This window comes from Equus caballus, chromosome 20 (genome assembly GCF_041296265.1).
Source record: "Equus caballus isolate H_3958 breed thoroughbred chromosome 20, TB-T2T, whole genome shotgun sequence".
NCBI classification, from domain to species: Eukaryota; Metazoa; Chordata; class Mammalia; order Perissodactyla; family Equidae; genus Equus; species Equus caballus.
In genome coordinates, this window is record NC_091703.1 from 6,907,891 (window position 1) to 6,920,903 (window position 13,013).

At 43.5% G+C, this 13,013-nt stretch overlaps 1 protein-coding gene across 3 annotated transcripts; it reads right to left on the reverse strand.

Annotated features, from left to right (window-relative positions):
- Positions 1 to 1,800: 1,800 nt before the first annotated feature.
- Positions 1,801 to 11,771, reverse strand: RPP40 (ribonuclease P/MRP subunit p40). 3 transcript variants are annotated; one of them, XM_001489514.5, is made up of 8 exons: positions 11,629 to 11,771; positions 9,922 to 10,066; positions 8,607 to 8,675; positions 7,875 to 7,970; positions 6,788 to 6,913; positions 3,400 to 3,598; positions 3,146 to 3,280; positions 1,801 to 2,023 (listed from the first exon to the last, which is right to left on the reverse strand). In XM_001489514.5, exons 1-8 carry the CDS (start codon positions 11,749 to 11,751, stop codon positions 1,825 to 1,827), a joined length of 1,092 nt encoding a protein of 363 aa, XP_001489564.3. In that variant the 5' UTR covers positions 11,752 to 11,771; the 3' UTR covers positions 1,801 to 1,824. The 3 variants fall into 3 exon arrangements, with proteins under 3 accessions (XP_001489564.3, XP_023480165.2, XP_070100156.1); XM_023624397.2 differs by lacking the exon at positions 11,629 to 11,771 and adding an exon at positions 10,799 to 11,475; XM_070244055.1 differs by lacking the exon at positions 11,629 to 11,771 and adding an exon at positions 10,799 to 11,464 and having other exon boundaries at positions 9,922 to 10,707.
- Between the last annotated feature and the right edge of the window lie 1,242 nt (positions 11,772 to 13,013).

Consider the following 13,013-nt stretch of genomic DNA (forward strand, 5'->3'; position numbering starts at 1 on the left):
GTACAGGTCTGCTGGTGATAAAAGTCTTTCAGCTTCTGCAAGTCTGAAAACATCTTTATTTCTTCATATCTACTATTTTCTTTCCAGTGATGTCTAGTTTACTGTTAAGCCAATCCACAAAACTTTCAATTACAGCATTTTTTTGTTCCTAGATTTCCATTTGGAACTTTTCCCAATCTTCCTGGTTATTTTTACACTCATGCTCTTTAATCCTCCTTATTTCTTTAAATATAAAACCTAGTCTATATTGTGTTTGGTAACTCTAATATCTTAAATCTTTGGAGACCCGCTTCTTCTGTCCATTCCTTCTGCTGGTTCTTGCCTATTTTACATGTTGATTTTTTTTATTGTGAACTTATATTCCTTGCAACTATCTCTGAGTTCCTCCAAAGATAATCTGTTTTGCTTCTGCCACTCACTGGAAGGCATTAAAAACTTGGCCTCACTTTAAATTTCCAGTTTGAGACTTTTTTAGACTACACAGGTTGTGTGAACAAACCAGCTTCAGGGCTGCTTGTGGTTACATATACACTCTCAGGGAAGATGTTTTCTCTCAGGACAATCTTCCTTGCTGCCCCCGGGAGTGGGAGGGGGGTGGGGGAGGCAGACAGGTTTGCTCACAGTTCACTCTGACTCTATGGCTACCCCTTTGGGGTCTCATCTTTACCCAGCCTCCTATGAGCCCTCCCACCTTGAGCAGGCCCTCAGCTTTGTCTGTTGTCCTCCTGCCTGTTCCCCACACCAAGCTGTGAGAAGCAAAGTTCAATTTGAGGGGCCGGCCCAGTGGCGCAGTGGTTAAGTTCGCACGTTCTGCTTCTCGGCGGCCTGGGGTTCGCCGGTTTGGATCCCAGGTGTGGACACGGCACTGCTTGGCAAAAGCCATGCTGTGGTAGGCGTCCCATGTATAAAGTAGAGGAAGATGGGCATGGATGTTAGCTCAGGGCCAGTCTTCCTCAGCAAAAAGAGGAGGATTGGCAGCAGTTAGCTCAGGGCTAATCTTCCTCAAAAAAAAAAAAGTTCAAATTTGACATTTGGCAAATATCCTAAGGGTGAAAAGTGGCATCAGTGCCCTAATTATTTCTTTGGGTTTCTACTTCCATTAAAAACTTTTTATTTATTTAGCCTTTGAGAATTCTTAATTGTCTTGCAGCTCATTGATCTGTTTTTAAAAATGGTTCTTAATTTGTATTCCAGAAGTTTTGGTTGTTTCAGCTGGTCCTTATCAGCCATATAGCTGGAAAAAAATTCTTTCAATTTGTTCTTTATCAGTATACAGTATGCAAATATCCTTCCTGATCCAGAGGCAGGAGAGCGAGAACATACTTAGGAACCGGCTGGCCTGAGCTCAAGTGTCAGACCCACGAGCAGTGTGACCCTGGCAGCTTCTTTATACTCTGCAGCTGTTCCCTCATACGGCTGACGTGAGAATTAAATGAGGTAACATACGAACAGCAGTGAAGGCAGGGACTAGCTCTGTTAAGTATAAGAATTTTTTTATCATTCTGTGGAAGTGCTGTAATCGTGTGCCTGAGTAGCAGCACACACCTTACCCAATGGTCCAAAAACCACTGGCCCACTCTACCACAGAGTGACCCCAAACCCCTGTGCTTACACTGCCAGGGAGAAATCAGCTACCAGCTGGTCACTGGATGACAGGCCCAGCTGCAGTCACAGGAAGGGCCCGAGTCCAGAGCAGAATGCTAATAAATGCTGATCTAAGAAACATCGTCATCACATAAGCCTGAGTGAACACACAGCCCTTGGACCACTAAGAAAGCTGAGAACAAGCATACGCACAAACACGATTTTAAAGTCTGTATTTTTTTATGGTGGACAGTCATCATTTGCCCCCACAGCCATCTGAAGCCAATAGTCCTGATTATTAAAAATCACAAAGTTGTATAAATGTTCTCCTCCTTTTCGAAAACCATGTTCCTTTTCTCTCCAGGAAACAGGGCTGTCTGCAAAGCCTTGAACCGACAACGTAACCCAAGGAGCTAACTTTGGCTCATCGAAGTAGCGACTGAAAAAGAAAGATGATTCTTAACAAAAAGAGAGAGTGAGGAATGTTCACATTTCTTTTACTCATTCAGGACAAGTGGTATTTCTGATGTTCCAATGAAGCTTAGACCTTAGTTTTTATTTATAAAAACTAGAAGACGCAAATTAAATTCCTGATGCAGTACTGTGAATTCAATAAAGGTTAACCAATACACAACATGCAAAACAAACCTGAGCTGCTCCTGCCCTCGCTGTGGAAGGTCATCTAAGGTTCAAAGAACAAAAACCCACAAAGTGTGTAAGAACAGCTTCCCTCCTCTAACAGCGCTGTTTTCAGAGTCTCTGTTAACTGAAACACTGCAGAATAATTCATCCAATTTTTAAAAATTCAACGTTCTTATTGAGGAAAATCAAAGTAGTAAAAACACTAACAGATGTGAAAAAAGATGTTGGGTTGAAAAAGGAAAACTCTCGAGACTTAAATCCTAGACACTGTAGCGTGAAGACTGAGAAGGCTCGATGATCGCTTTATCGTCTTTGCAACATGGGGTCTGAGCTTCCTGGCATTCGCTACAACGTAGTGTTTTATTTGTAGAATACCTCCCAAATGAAAAATCCCATACTACTTCCTACAACCCTCGCCATGTTCCTGATGCTCAGTGATTCACAGGGTGTTAGAGCTGGAACAGACCTTAGATACGATTTGGATTCAGAGATGGTCAATTCCTTTTTTCCACCCATTTCAAAAAGAAACATCTTGCAGAACTCCAATATTTAAAATAGATCATAATGTGTTCTATAGAGTATTGCTGTTTTCTTAAGTGATATTACAACTTCAACTGCACCAAAATGGTCCGGGGGAGCAGAATAAGAAAAATGAGCAGCTTGTTTTCAAGAACCACGATTAAGCCCTGCTCTCTGTCCTTTCATAAGGACAAGGACGTGGCAGCAGAATTTTCCTCTCAGCAAGGATAATTATGTCATTTAAGATGATAAGATGATAATGTTACTACACTGTGAGCCCAAGCTAGGAAAAAGGGGAAACGTGTATGAGAGGACCCTGCAATCTGGAACGGCAGAACTGCCCCTAAAACGTCAAGTTGGCACAGACAAGCAAGACATAAAAGGCAAAAAGTGTTCTCACCACAGCTGTTCCAACAGGAGACATATCTTCTCCGGAAGTATGAAACCAGTGATTGTACACAAATAGGCTTTTGCCACCACTGTGCTTGGCTGAGGACAGCAATAGGTTGATATGAAGTTATTAGGCTCATTATTTCTGTCACAAAAAAAAAGGAAACACAGTTATATCTACCACATGATCACTTTCAAAGTATTAAGCCCCTATCAAAAACCAGAAGCCAGAGCCGTCCAAGCCCCAGGAGCTCTCCTACGCACAGCTCGACGTCACTGAAGACGGCGCCCAGCCAATCAAGGAGCTCCCGAGCCCCGCAGGCCACCTCGGGCTTGCCCCCGAGCTCACTGCTCTGCAGCACTGGGCACTGCAGATCTGTCATCGTGCTCACGGCTATTTTTGGCTGATGCTCTTGAATTCGGTAACTGGAAAAGTATGACATCATCGCTGATTCTTCTGCACCTTAAAACAAACCATATAAGTCCTTTTGAATATTGTAAACAAGTCCTCTGAATCCCTGAAACTACCCCATTCCCAAGTGAGAGTTACAGGAAGCAGGTAAGATTAAGGAAAACAGAAGGAAATTGTGCAAAGCTGCATTCAAATTAAAATCACTTAAGTTGCTTTCAGCTCCTTCTGACAAAAGTTCTGCAAACATTCATCTTCTTTCACACTTTCCTGGAAAAGCATAATACTTTCAGATTCAACCCATACTAGTTTCATCATTTGCTCTAATAAGAAAATTTTGACTTAATAAATGACACCAAAAGTATTATTTATGTATAAATGAAATTAGTGAGCTCTACAGGAAAAGGAGCATATATGCACAATCTCTATAAAGGAAAGAGAAGAAGACAGAACCTCCTTAAGGCTTGTCTTTGAAAACCCAGTAAAATCCAGTGTTTTTTCAAGGATTTTTCAAAAACCCTGGAAGACAGAAGTAGTGGCCCCTTCTGGATCACAGGGCAGGCTTGCTTACTGTCCGGTGTAACAGAAATAATGTCTCCCTCCCACCTTCTCTCCAAGGCAAAGGTCACCAGCAGGCTTACTGACTGGTATAAAACATCCGATATACAGAAACTGAAACATAGCACAACTAGAACGACCTACGACTGGAATATACAACTATGTACCAGGGGGATTCGGGGAGAAGAAGAAAAAAAAGGAAACAAATATAATGATGTACACTTGAAATTTCTATGGTGTTATAAACCAATGTTCCTCAATTAAAAAACCTAAATAACAACAACAATGAAACGGTGAGCAAAGAAAATGATAAAGCCTGTGAGAAAATCTAAACAAACATTGTACAAAACAATAATTATACTTTATATTAGGAATTTTTAACTAGAGAAACTCGTGAACATGTGCACCAAGAGACATTTATAAAAATGCTCAGAATAGTCTTTTGAAAAATAAAATTTACATACTGATAAGGCTCTGAAAAAAAACAAGTAGAGGCAAAAGGACAGAGTGACTTAGGGGGTACTGCTGTTTTTGGGACGGCTGCTTTCTATTAGGAGAGAAGGAAGCTCCCTCTCAAGAGGTGACCCCTGGGTGGTCTAAAAACCTTGACTATTTATATCTGAAAACTCAGGACCGGACCCTGAGCTTATAGTGAAGTATAAATTGCAAACTTACAAAGTTTGAGCAACCAGCCAGGATTTCTCTTTCTCTAACAACTTAAGTACAATAATGGATAGTAAGAGATTAAAAAAAAAAAAAAAAAAAAAGACATATTAGTCTAAATTGCAGATGTGGAAAATGGAACTGACATTTGGGAATCCTGTCTTCTAGGGTGGACAAGTTATGTAATTTTCTCAGTCTTCAATTTTATCGATTATAGAAAGAGTTAAATTAGATGATGTTGAAGGTTCTTTCTAGCACTAAAAGCACAGGATGAAAGAAGGACCAATTTGGGGCAATTTTTTTTAAGGAAGTTATCAGAGTAAGTGAAATATGTACATGTATGTGTATGTGGAAAGTTTTTAAAACTAGCCTGTGGCCACCTGACAGTTGTTAAAACCATTAGTAAATAACAAAATGCCTGTTCAGATAGGAAACAAGTTTTTCTTTAAAACAATGGAGGGGCCACCCCATGGCCCAGTGGTTAGGTTCATGTGCTCTGCTTTGGTGGCCCAGGGTTTCACGGGTCTGGATCCTGGGCATGGACAGGGCACTGCTCATCAGGTCATGCTGAGGCAGCATCCCACATGGCACAACCAGAAGGATCCACAACTACAATATACAACTATGTACTGGGGGTCTTTGGGGAAAAGAAGGAAAAAGAAAAGCATTGGTAACCGATGCTAGTCCAGGTGCCAATCTTTAAAAAATAAAAGAAAGTTAATGTAAAAGTTCCATCTTCTTTAAAAAGAAGCAATGAAATTTTCATTGAAATATTTTATATATTCAAATCACTGGTTTGGATATATGGGCTTTCATATGCATAAAGGTTGAGGCTTCATTATACCATGGTTCAATTAGTGGATTTTCACGTTCGTAAAAAAAGATTGCATTCCTTAAGCTCTGAGTTCCTCTCCTGTAACAGAGCTCACTGTGCTGGCATCATCTGACCTACTCTGTATCATCTGCAGGAACGCAGACTTGGTGAACTGATGCAAATGCCGACACTCTGGCTACTGCTATTGCTGTGAGTAATTAAGTCCTTTGTCTCTGACCCAGGTGTCTCGTGTCTTCTACCAGCATCCTTGAAACTGCAGGCTAACTTCTTAGCTTGCAAGTAGGATAAAATCTCAGACCTTTCAAAGTTCCTGACAAGCCCTTAAAATAATTAGAAGTCTTAGGAACCCAGAGCTCTTCAGAACCCAATGCACAGATGGTCCTCAATAAAGACTTCACGCAATTGAAATGCCAGTCTCTCTGCCCTTTTGTATCTCTACCATAAGCAGAAGGAGAAGCACCAAAGTACTACAGACCTAGGCCTCATGCAAGCAACTTGGAGCACTCAATGACCAGAAACTTCCCATGAGGAGCAGACAGATGGGCATATTTCCAAAATGGACCTATGTGCTTCCCTATGCTCCAAAAGAGAGTAGTACACCATCATATTGTGATGATTTGATGCATTATCATCTTGGGATGGGCCAAAGATACACATCTAAAAAGAGTGAGGCACATGGCAGTTGTGAGTAGATTAACGCGTTTGGTGACCATCAGACTTTTAATTAAATTTAGTGTTCTAATCAATTAAGAGTTACAACAAATTTAATCTGACTTTTAACAGTATGCCTGATTACTACCCTGTAATAATGAATAAGCAGTTTGTGTATGTAACTAAAATTGCTGTTATTTTAAAATATTACAGCCAAGGTTGTTTGAGGTAAGCAGGAGGAAGGAAGGGGAGAAACAGATAAGGGGTAGCTGCTCTGAAGCCACTCTCAAGATCTCTGGATCTACATACAACCCAAGAAGATGGAGGCAGATGGCTGCACACCTAGATTATCCTGAACCACGGCTGTCGGGGATGTCTGAGGTGCCAAGGCAGCTTCCTTAATAATGTTTACATGTGGTTGTACACAACTTCTCTGACCACAGGGATTAACCACCATTCAATCCTCCATTACTCTCCTTTAATTAACACGTACATTTCAAAATCATTGTATCATTATATAACTTATTCTCCATTACCTGTATGATGCCAAGCCAAAAGAAAATCAAATTTCAAAGGCTTCTTTTCTTTGAAGGACCAAGATATTCGTTTATACTTCTTAGAATCCAGGTTACAGGATAAATCCATCAAATCAATGGAAACAACTTAAAAAATGGGAAGAGGAATAAACAGTTCATTCAAATATACACAATTTGCACTGTAGAAAAAGTACTGTATTAAAAACATCAGACTTTTTGGAAATTTTATGGTTAGTAAAAATTATTTTGTTCTTCTTGCACTCCCTTTGGTTTACCAAATCAAAACTCTGCTTTTAATGGGCCTAGCACTGACAGCTAATACCAACAGAAGTTTTAAATTCATACTCGTCCTAGGTCAAAGACCAAGGGCAGAGGTCCTTGGGAGGTCAACTCTAATCTACCTATGGATGTGGCAGCCTTAACACTGATGTTCAAGCCAGACACTGTCAGCAGAACCACATCTCTTCACTGAGGGGTGAATTTCTACTAGGAATCATAAAGACTTGGATAAATAAAAGGAAACTCTTTATTAAGAAAAAGTTGTAGATGTTTTTAATTTTTTTTTTGAGGAAGATTAGCCCTGAGCTAACATCTGCTGCCAATCCTCCTCTTTTTGCTGAGGAAGATTGGACCTGAGCTTACATCCGTGCCCATCTTCCTCTACTTTATATGTGGGACGCCTGCCTCAGCGTGGCTTGACAAGCGGTGCACAGGTCCACACCTGGGATCTGAACCGGTGAACCTGGGCTGCTGAAGTGCAACATGCAAACACTGGGCCAGCCCAAGTTGCAGACTCTTATCTTGGGTTCACTAGTTTGAATTTTTCACCCAAAACATATATATCAAACAGATCATTCCAATTCTATGATCTTTATAAGACGTAGCCCACAGCTGAAGAGAAATACACGTAATGGCACTATCTTATCCTCTCCAAAGCCCAAGCCCCTCGAGTCAGAAGTTTTCAAAGTATGAAAAAGCCATACTTTTTCCAGCCAAAGAGAGTACAAGCAATTCAATCATTTAAATTTAAATTGCTATGGAAGATCATTGACTTGTTAGAAACTAATGGAGTGAGCATAATACCTACTAAATTTCATGATTTTTCTGCCAGAATACCGAGATGGATGACCCTGAAGTCCAGTTTCTTCATAAGTGTCTTTATCCAGTGATAAAATTAATTTCCCTATAAATCAAATAATCATTCCCATAAGAGATGTTAAAAATATGACACGTTCTCTGACTAAAAGAAAGCACAGCAAATTGAGCAGCTAGATATCAGTGTAATAAACTGCATACAAGGTTATTTATAATACAAGGATATTATTTATACATACTTATACCTTATTTATAATACAAGGGTATTACTTATACATTATACAGACAAGGATATTATTTATAACAGTCAAACTAGAAATTATCTAAATTCCTATTAAAGAAGGAATAGTTAAATCATGATACACCTCTCCTTTGGAACACCTTCCAAACTTTAAAAGTACTAAGTTAGAACTATATGCATTGAGATGGAAAGATATCCCCTTACAGCTTGGGAAAAAAGCAAACTGAGCAACAATGCAGTATGATTTAATTTATATTTTTTAAAAAAAGAACAACCTTTACACGTGTTTATAAACTCATAGAAAATGTCTAGAAGAATAAACACCAACCATTTAACAACGCTCCTCCTAAGAAGGGGAGTGGGCTGGGAGGCATGGGGATGAAAGGGGGACTTTTACTTTACACACAGCTGTACAGTCTGACTTTTTTCCCCTTACAGTATGTATTTCTTGTATAATAAAAGAAGAAAAATGCACGTGGTTACCGTTGGGCAGCAGGGCAGCAGTGTTGTCTTCATCAATATTTGTATTGTATGTCAGCGCACAGCATGAGCCTGTAAGAGAAAGCCCAGAGGGGAAATTAAGACAGAAAACCACACCTGCCAAAAGCTAGTGGATTATTTCCACATGCTAACAAATCTGCAGGTCACTGCTACGGCTCGCTCGATAAACTAAGGCCCGCCAAGGCTAAGCCGGAGGACAGGGACGGCCTGGGGCAGCTAGCGCAAGCCCGCCCAGGGCCTGCTTGTGCACACGGCCTCCTATCAAGCAGACGGACTCGGGATGGAGCAGGGGCCTTTGGGGATGCTGGCAGAGAGGCACAAAGCACAAGTGTACACACCTGAGACGCACCGTTCCAGGTTAAGACTGAAAATGTGCCAGGAACTTATGAAGTTAAGAGAGCTACTCAATCTCTCCCAGCCTCAATTTCCTCCCCTGTAAGGTGGGGATCCCAGGCTGACTTCATGGAGCTGTCGCAAGGGTTCAAGTGGGTAAGACATGTAAAAGTGCCTGCTGCAGCCAGCGTCCACACTATTAACACAGGAGGCCCGAACTTCAAAACAGATGGAAGGAATAATGTCGACAACACCCGACCGACGTCAGCTTCGCAAGCAGCCCCGGCCACCCCAGAATGAGAGGAGCTACAACTAACGAGGACTCTTCACAGCCCCACCGAAGAGGACAGACATGGGGCCTCCTATGAGGTAAGTGGCTCCTGCACAGTGACTTACATAGTGAGGGTGGAATCCGTAAAGATGCTGAAACACAGTGACAAACAAATGGCTCCAAGGAAAAAACTGGAACAAATCAATCAACCCAGCAGACATGAGTGGGAATGGGGTAAGCAGAGGAGGGTGAGAGTCACAAAATCTAAGACAACACCAAACCCCAATGAGCACCCGGCTCCGTGCAGTGCTGCTGTGGTCGCGCCGAGAGGGCAAGCTTCTGAGACAGACGCTTGGGCGGCCGGGAGCACAGTGGGCCCTGCAGCCACGCACTCAGCAGCAGTGCGTGTGAACGCAGAGGGAAAGACTCTCCTCTCCATGAATCCTCGTTTTCACAGGAGGGATCCTCCCATGTTACAGCATCCCCACGCAACACTTGTGGACAAGGGTAACCAGAAGCCACCACACAGTGAGGGCACATGCAAGAGTGGGATGAGAATACTGAGGGATGGGGCAGTGATGCACGCACCTGACCACAGGCCCCATTTAAAACAGCAGAACTCTAGCACTGCGGATGTGGCCCACCCACGCTTCCTCATCTTGCCACTCCCACAGACTACACGGTTTTTCTTACCTTTCTTTACAAAAGTATTGATGAACTCATGAGTAATTAACTCATGGAGAGGTAAATTCTTCACAAAGTAATAGGGTCCAGTTTCCATGACCAGGTTTTTCAGTTCTTTTGACAGTATCCCACATTCAGGAATCAGAAATGAAACCTAATGGAATGTGTAATATAAACAAATCTTATTTTCATGTGGATCGACACCCAGGTTTTTAGGGATGAGAGAACATCATGAAGGCTGCTGACGACTCCTCCACAGGTTTCAACAAAACTCTCAACTTACCAAATCTCAGGAAAAGAGAAATGTGACAATTCAAGTTTTTCATTTGTATATTCAAATGCAGAGTACAGCAGAGTTGAATGAGCAAAGCAATTTAAATGGAAAGGTCTTGTTTGCGTTTTCTCCTTCTCAACTGAGCAGTGTATTTCATGTCCTGCTCCTGTCACTACTCCAATCAATTTATAGGGAAATATAGTACAGTCGAATGCCCCTAGATCTGTTTATCCTGGTGCCAGGCTAGAATCAAAGGAACTGCCCCTTAGGCCATAAGGAATTTAGGGACATCAATTAGCAAGAGGTTACAGGGAAGCGGAAGTGCTGCTGGACGTTTCTATTTTCCAGACGGGAGATGAGGTGCGCATCCCTGACTGCCGTCTGTGACGAGTTTTCCATCCAAAGCAGGGACGTTAGAGCTGACAGGCTTCAAATGCTGCCCAAGTGCTCCACACCTTGCACACCTGCCTGCTCCGGAGGATCAGGGTCACCACCGCGTCTGAGAAACCGGCCAGTCAGGCCTGAGTTGAGATTAGGTTCATGAATGGAAAGTGTAAAAGGCTTAAACCATTATCATCCTAAGGCTGATTTTTTGGGGGCCTAGCCACTTACATGGGTTGGTGAAAACAGCTCACTAAACAGCGGACTGGGAGTGTGGGCTGTTCTCAAGTCTCAGCAGATGCCGGATAAACCGATAATTAACCTCACTGATGCCTCAACTTCCACATCCGTGAAAAAGGCGCCCCGCGAGGGTGACATTTTCATGAAGCAACAGCCAGAGTTGCTCTGAAGCTGTGCTTGCGAGTAGGGTCAGCAGGGCGAATTTCCGCTAAAGGCTGCCGAAACGGTGTGCCCCGCGGGAGAACGCCGAGGGCGGCAGGCAAAGCGGAAAGTTTCTCAGGTAACAGACCCGTTCCCAAAAGCACTTTAGAAAAGCCAGGAACTCCCTGGGCCGGAACTCGGGACGATGCTCTGGAAAGATCTAAAGGCAAGAGGGTGGGAGAAGGAATCCAGTGGTGGGGAAGGGCGCGATGCGGCCTCGATTTGCGGCCAGCCCGCGCACTCTCCTAACTCCCTAGCCCCGGCCCTGCCCTCCCGTCCCTCCCGGGGAGGCCACCAACTGGGGCGGGGGCGGGCTAGGGACCAGAGGAAGCAGACGCCAGCGCCTTGGACACGGCGAGGGGCACCTCGCCCTGCCCCTCCCTCCGACGATTGCACACCGCCCTGAGCCCGGCGCATCCTGGGAGTTGTAGTCCTGCAGCTCTGCCAGCCACCGCTCTGGAACGGTTAAGAGACTACAGCTCCCAGCATGCCGGCGAGAAGCCCCGCCCCCTCGCGCGTCGCGGGCGGGCCGACCACGCCGGGCAGAGCGCGGTTCTCCCCCAGCCTCTCCCACCAGCGGGGATGGAGCGCGGTCCGGCTGCGCAGGGGGTGGTACTCACCCTGTAATTGTGATAGTGCGTCTCCACAAGATGCCGGTGGCGCGACTTGTCGTGGCCGAAGTTGGATTTCTCGCAGACCAGCAAGTGCCGAGGCACCTCTCGCAGCCTGCGCAACGTGGCCATGCTCTCCCCCACGCAGGCCCTCCCCCAGCTCGGGCGCCCCGCCCCCTCTCGCCTTGCCCCAGGTCCCTGCCCTGCGGGCATGCGCGGTGCGGGCGGGCTTCGCATTTTTGAGGCCCCCGCGCCCTTCTTCGGGGTGTGGCTAGGTTTCTTAGGAGCCTGTTCAGGAGCTCTCTGACGGGTACTTGAAACGCTAAGCTCACTTCTTAAGATGAGAATAATCGGTACCTGGGGATCTTGCGTTTTCAAAGCCACCTTTCTCGCCATACCCTCCATCCCTCCCAGCTGCTGTCTTGCCATGAATCCTGCCTCTGGGCCCACTTTGGTCCTTCCCAAAGTGTAAAGGAAGTTTGTGTAGGATGGTAATAAAAATTTCTGCTTTCTGCTCTGCGTTAGGACTCCTTCGGACTCCTTTGAAATCACTTTTAAGATCCCCTTTTAAATATCCTTGGAACTGCTTTTAATAATTTGTTGCTTCTGGGGATTACAGTGATAATTCATTTTTCCATTTAATTTTTCAGATCAACTCCAAGTACCATATTATTACTAGCTTCTCAAACTGAAGTATGCACAGCCCCAGTTCTGTACAGAAGGGATGCAAAACAGCAGAATATTTGTGGTACAACCTTCTAGAGCATCAGTTTTACTCTCAGATTTTGAAGAACAGCACTTAAGTAATTTACATGGTAAGTATTTAAAAATTTAAAACTAAGACAGGCTAGAAAGTAATCTGCCGTTAATGTCAGTAACCTATGCCTGAAATGTCAGACTGTCTCCGAGGTTGCTCTAAGGAAAACCTATTTCCTATTATTGTAAGTAGGAAAAATTACAGGGAATAGGAAGTCAATTGAAAAACTATACCAATTTCCTAAATCACAGTATGGTACCTAGATATGTTAGAAATATCATCTTAGGATGTAAAATGCTTTTTAAAACCCTGCTTCTTGGGCATCTCACAATTAAGTAGCAGTGGCATGTCTTAGACTAGCACCATGAGATGTGTACGTCTTCTTTGTTGATACTCCAAAGCTTTGCAGAGTGACTAGGGTGACTCTGATGGTCTACTAATTGTATTTAGAAGCCACATGAAGCTTTTCTAGCAAGTCATTTTGTTTACGTTTCGTTAAGTTTTGAAGATTCGATAAAATTTTATTTGTATAAACATCAGCTGAAAAATGCATTGAGAGAGAAATAGCTGTGTGCAGTTTGGATATCCAAAACTCAGAAGGGTTCTTCCGGGGAAACATTACTTGAGGATATGTTCT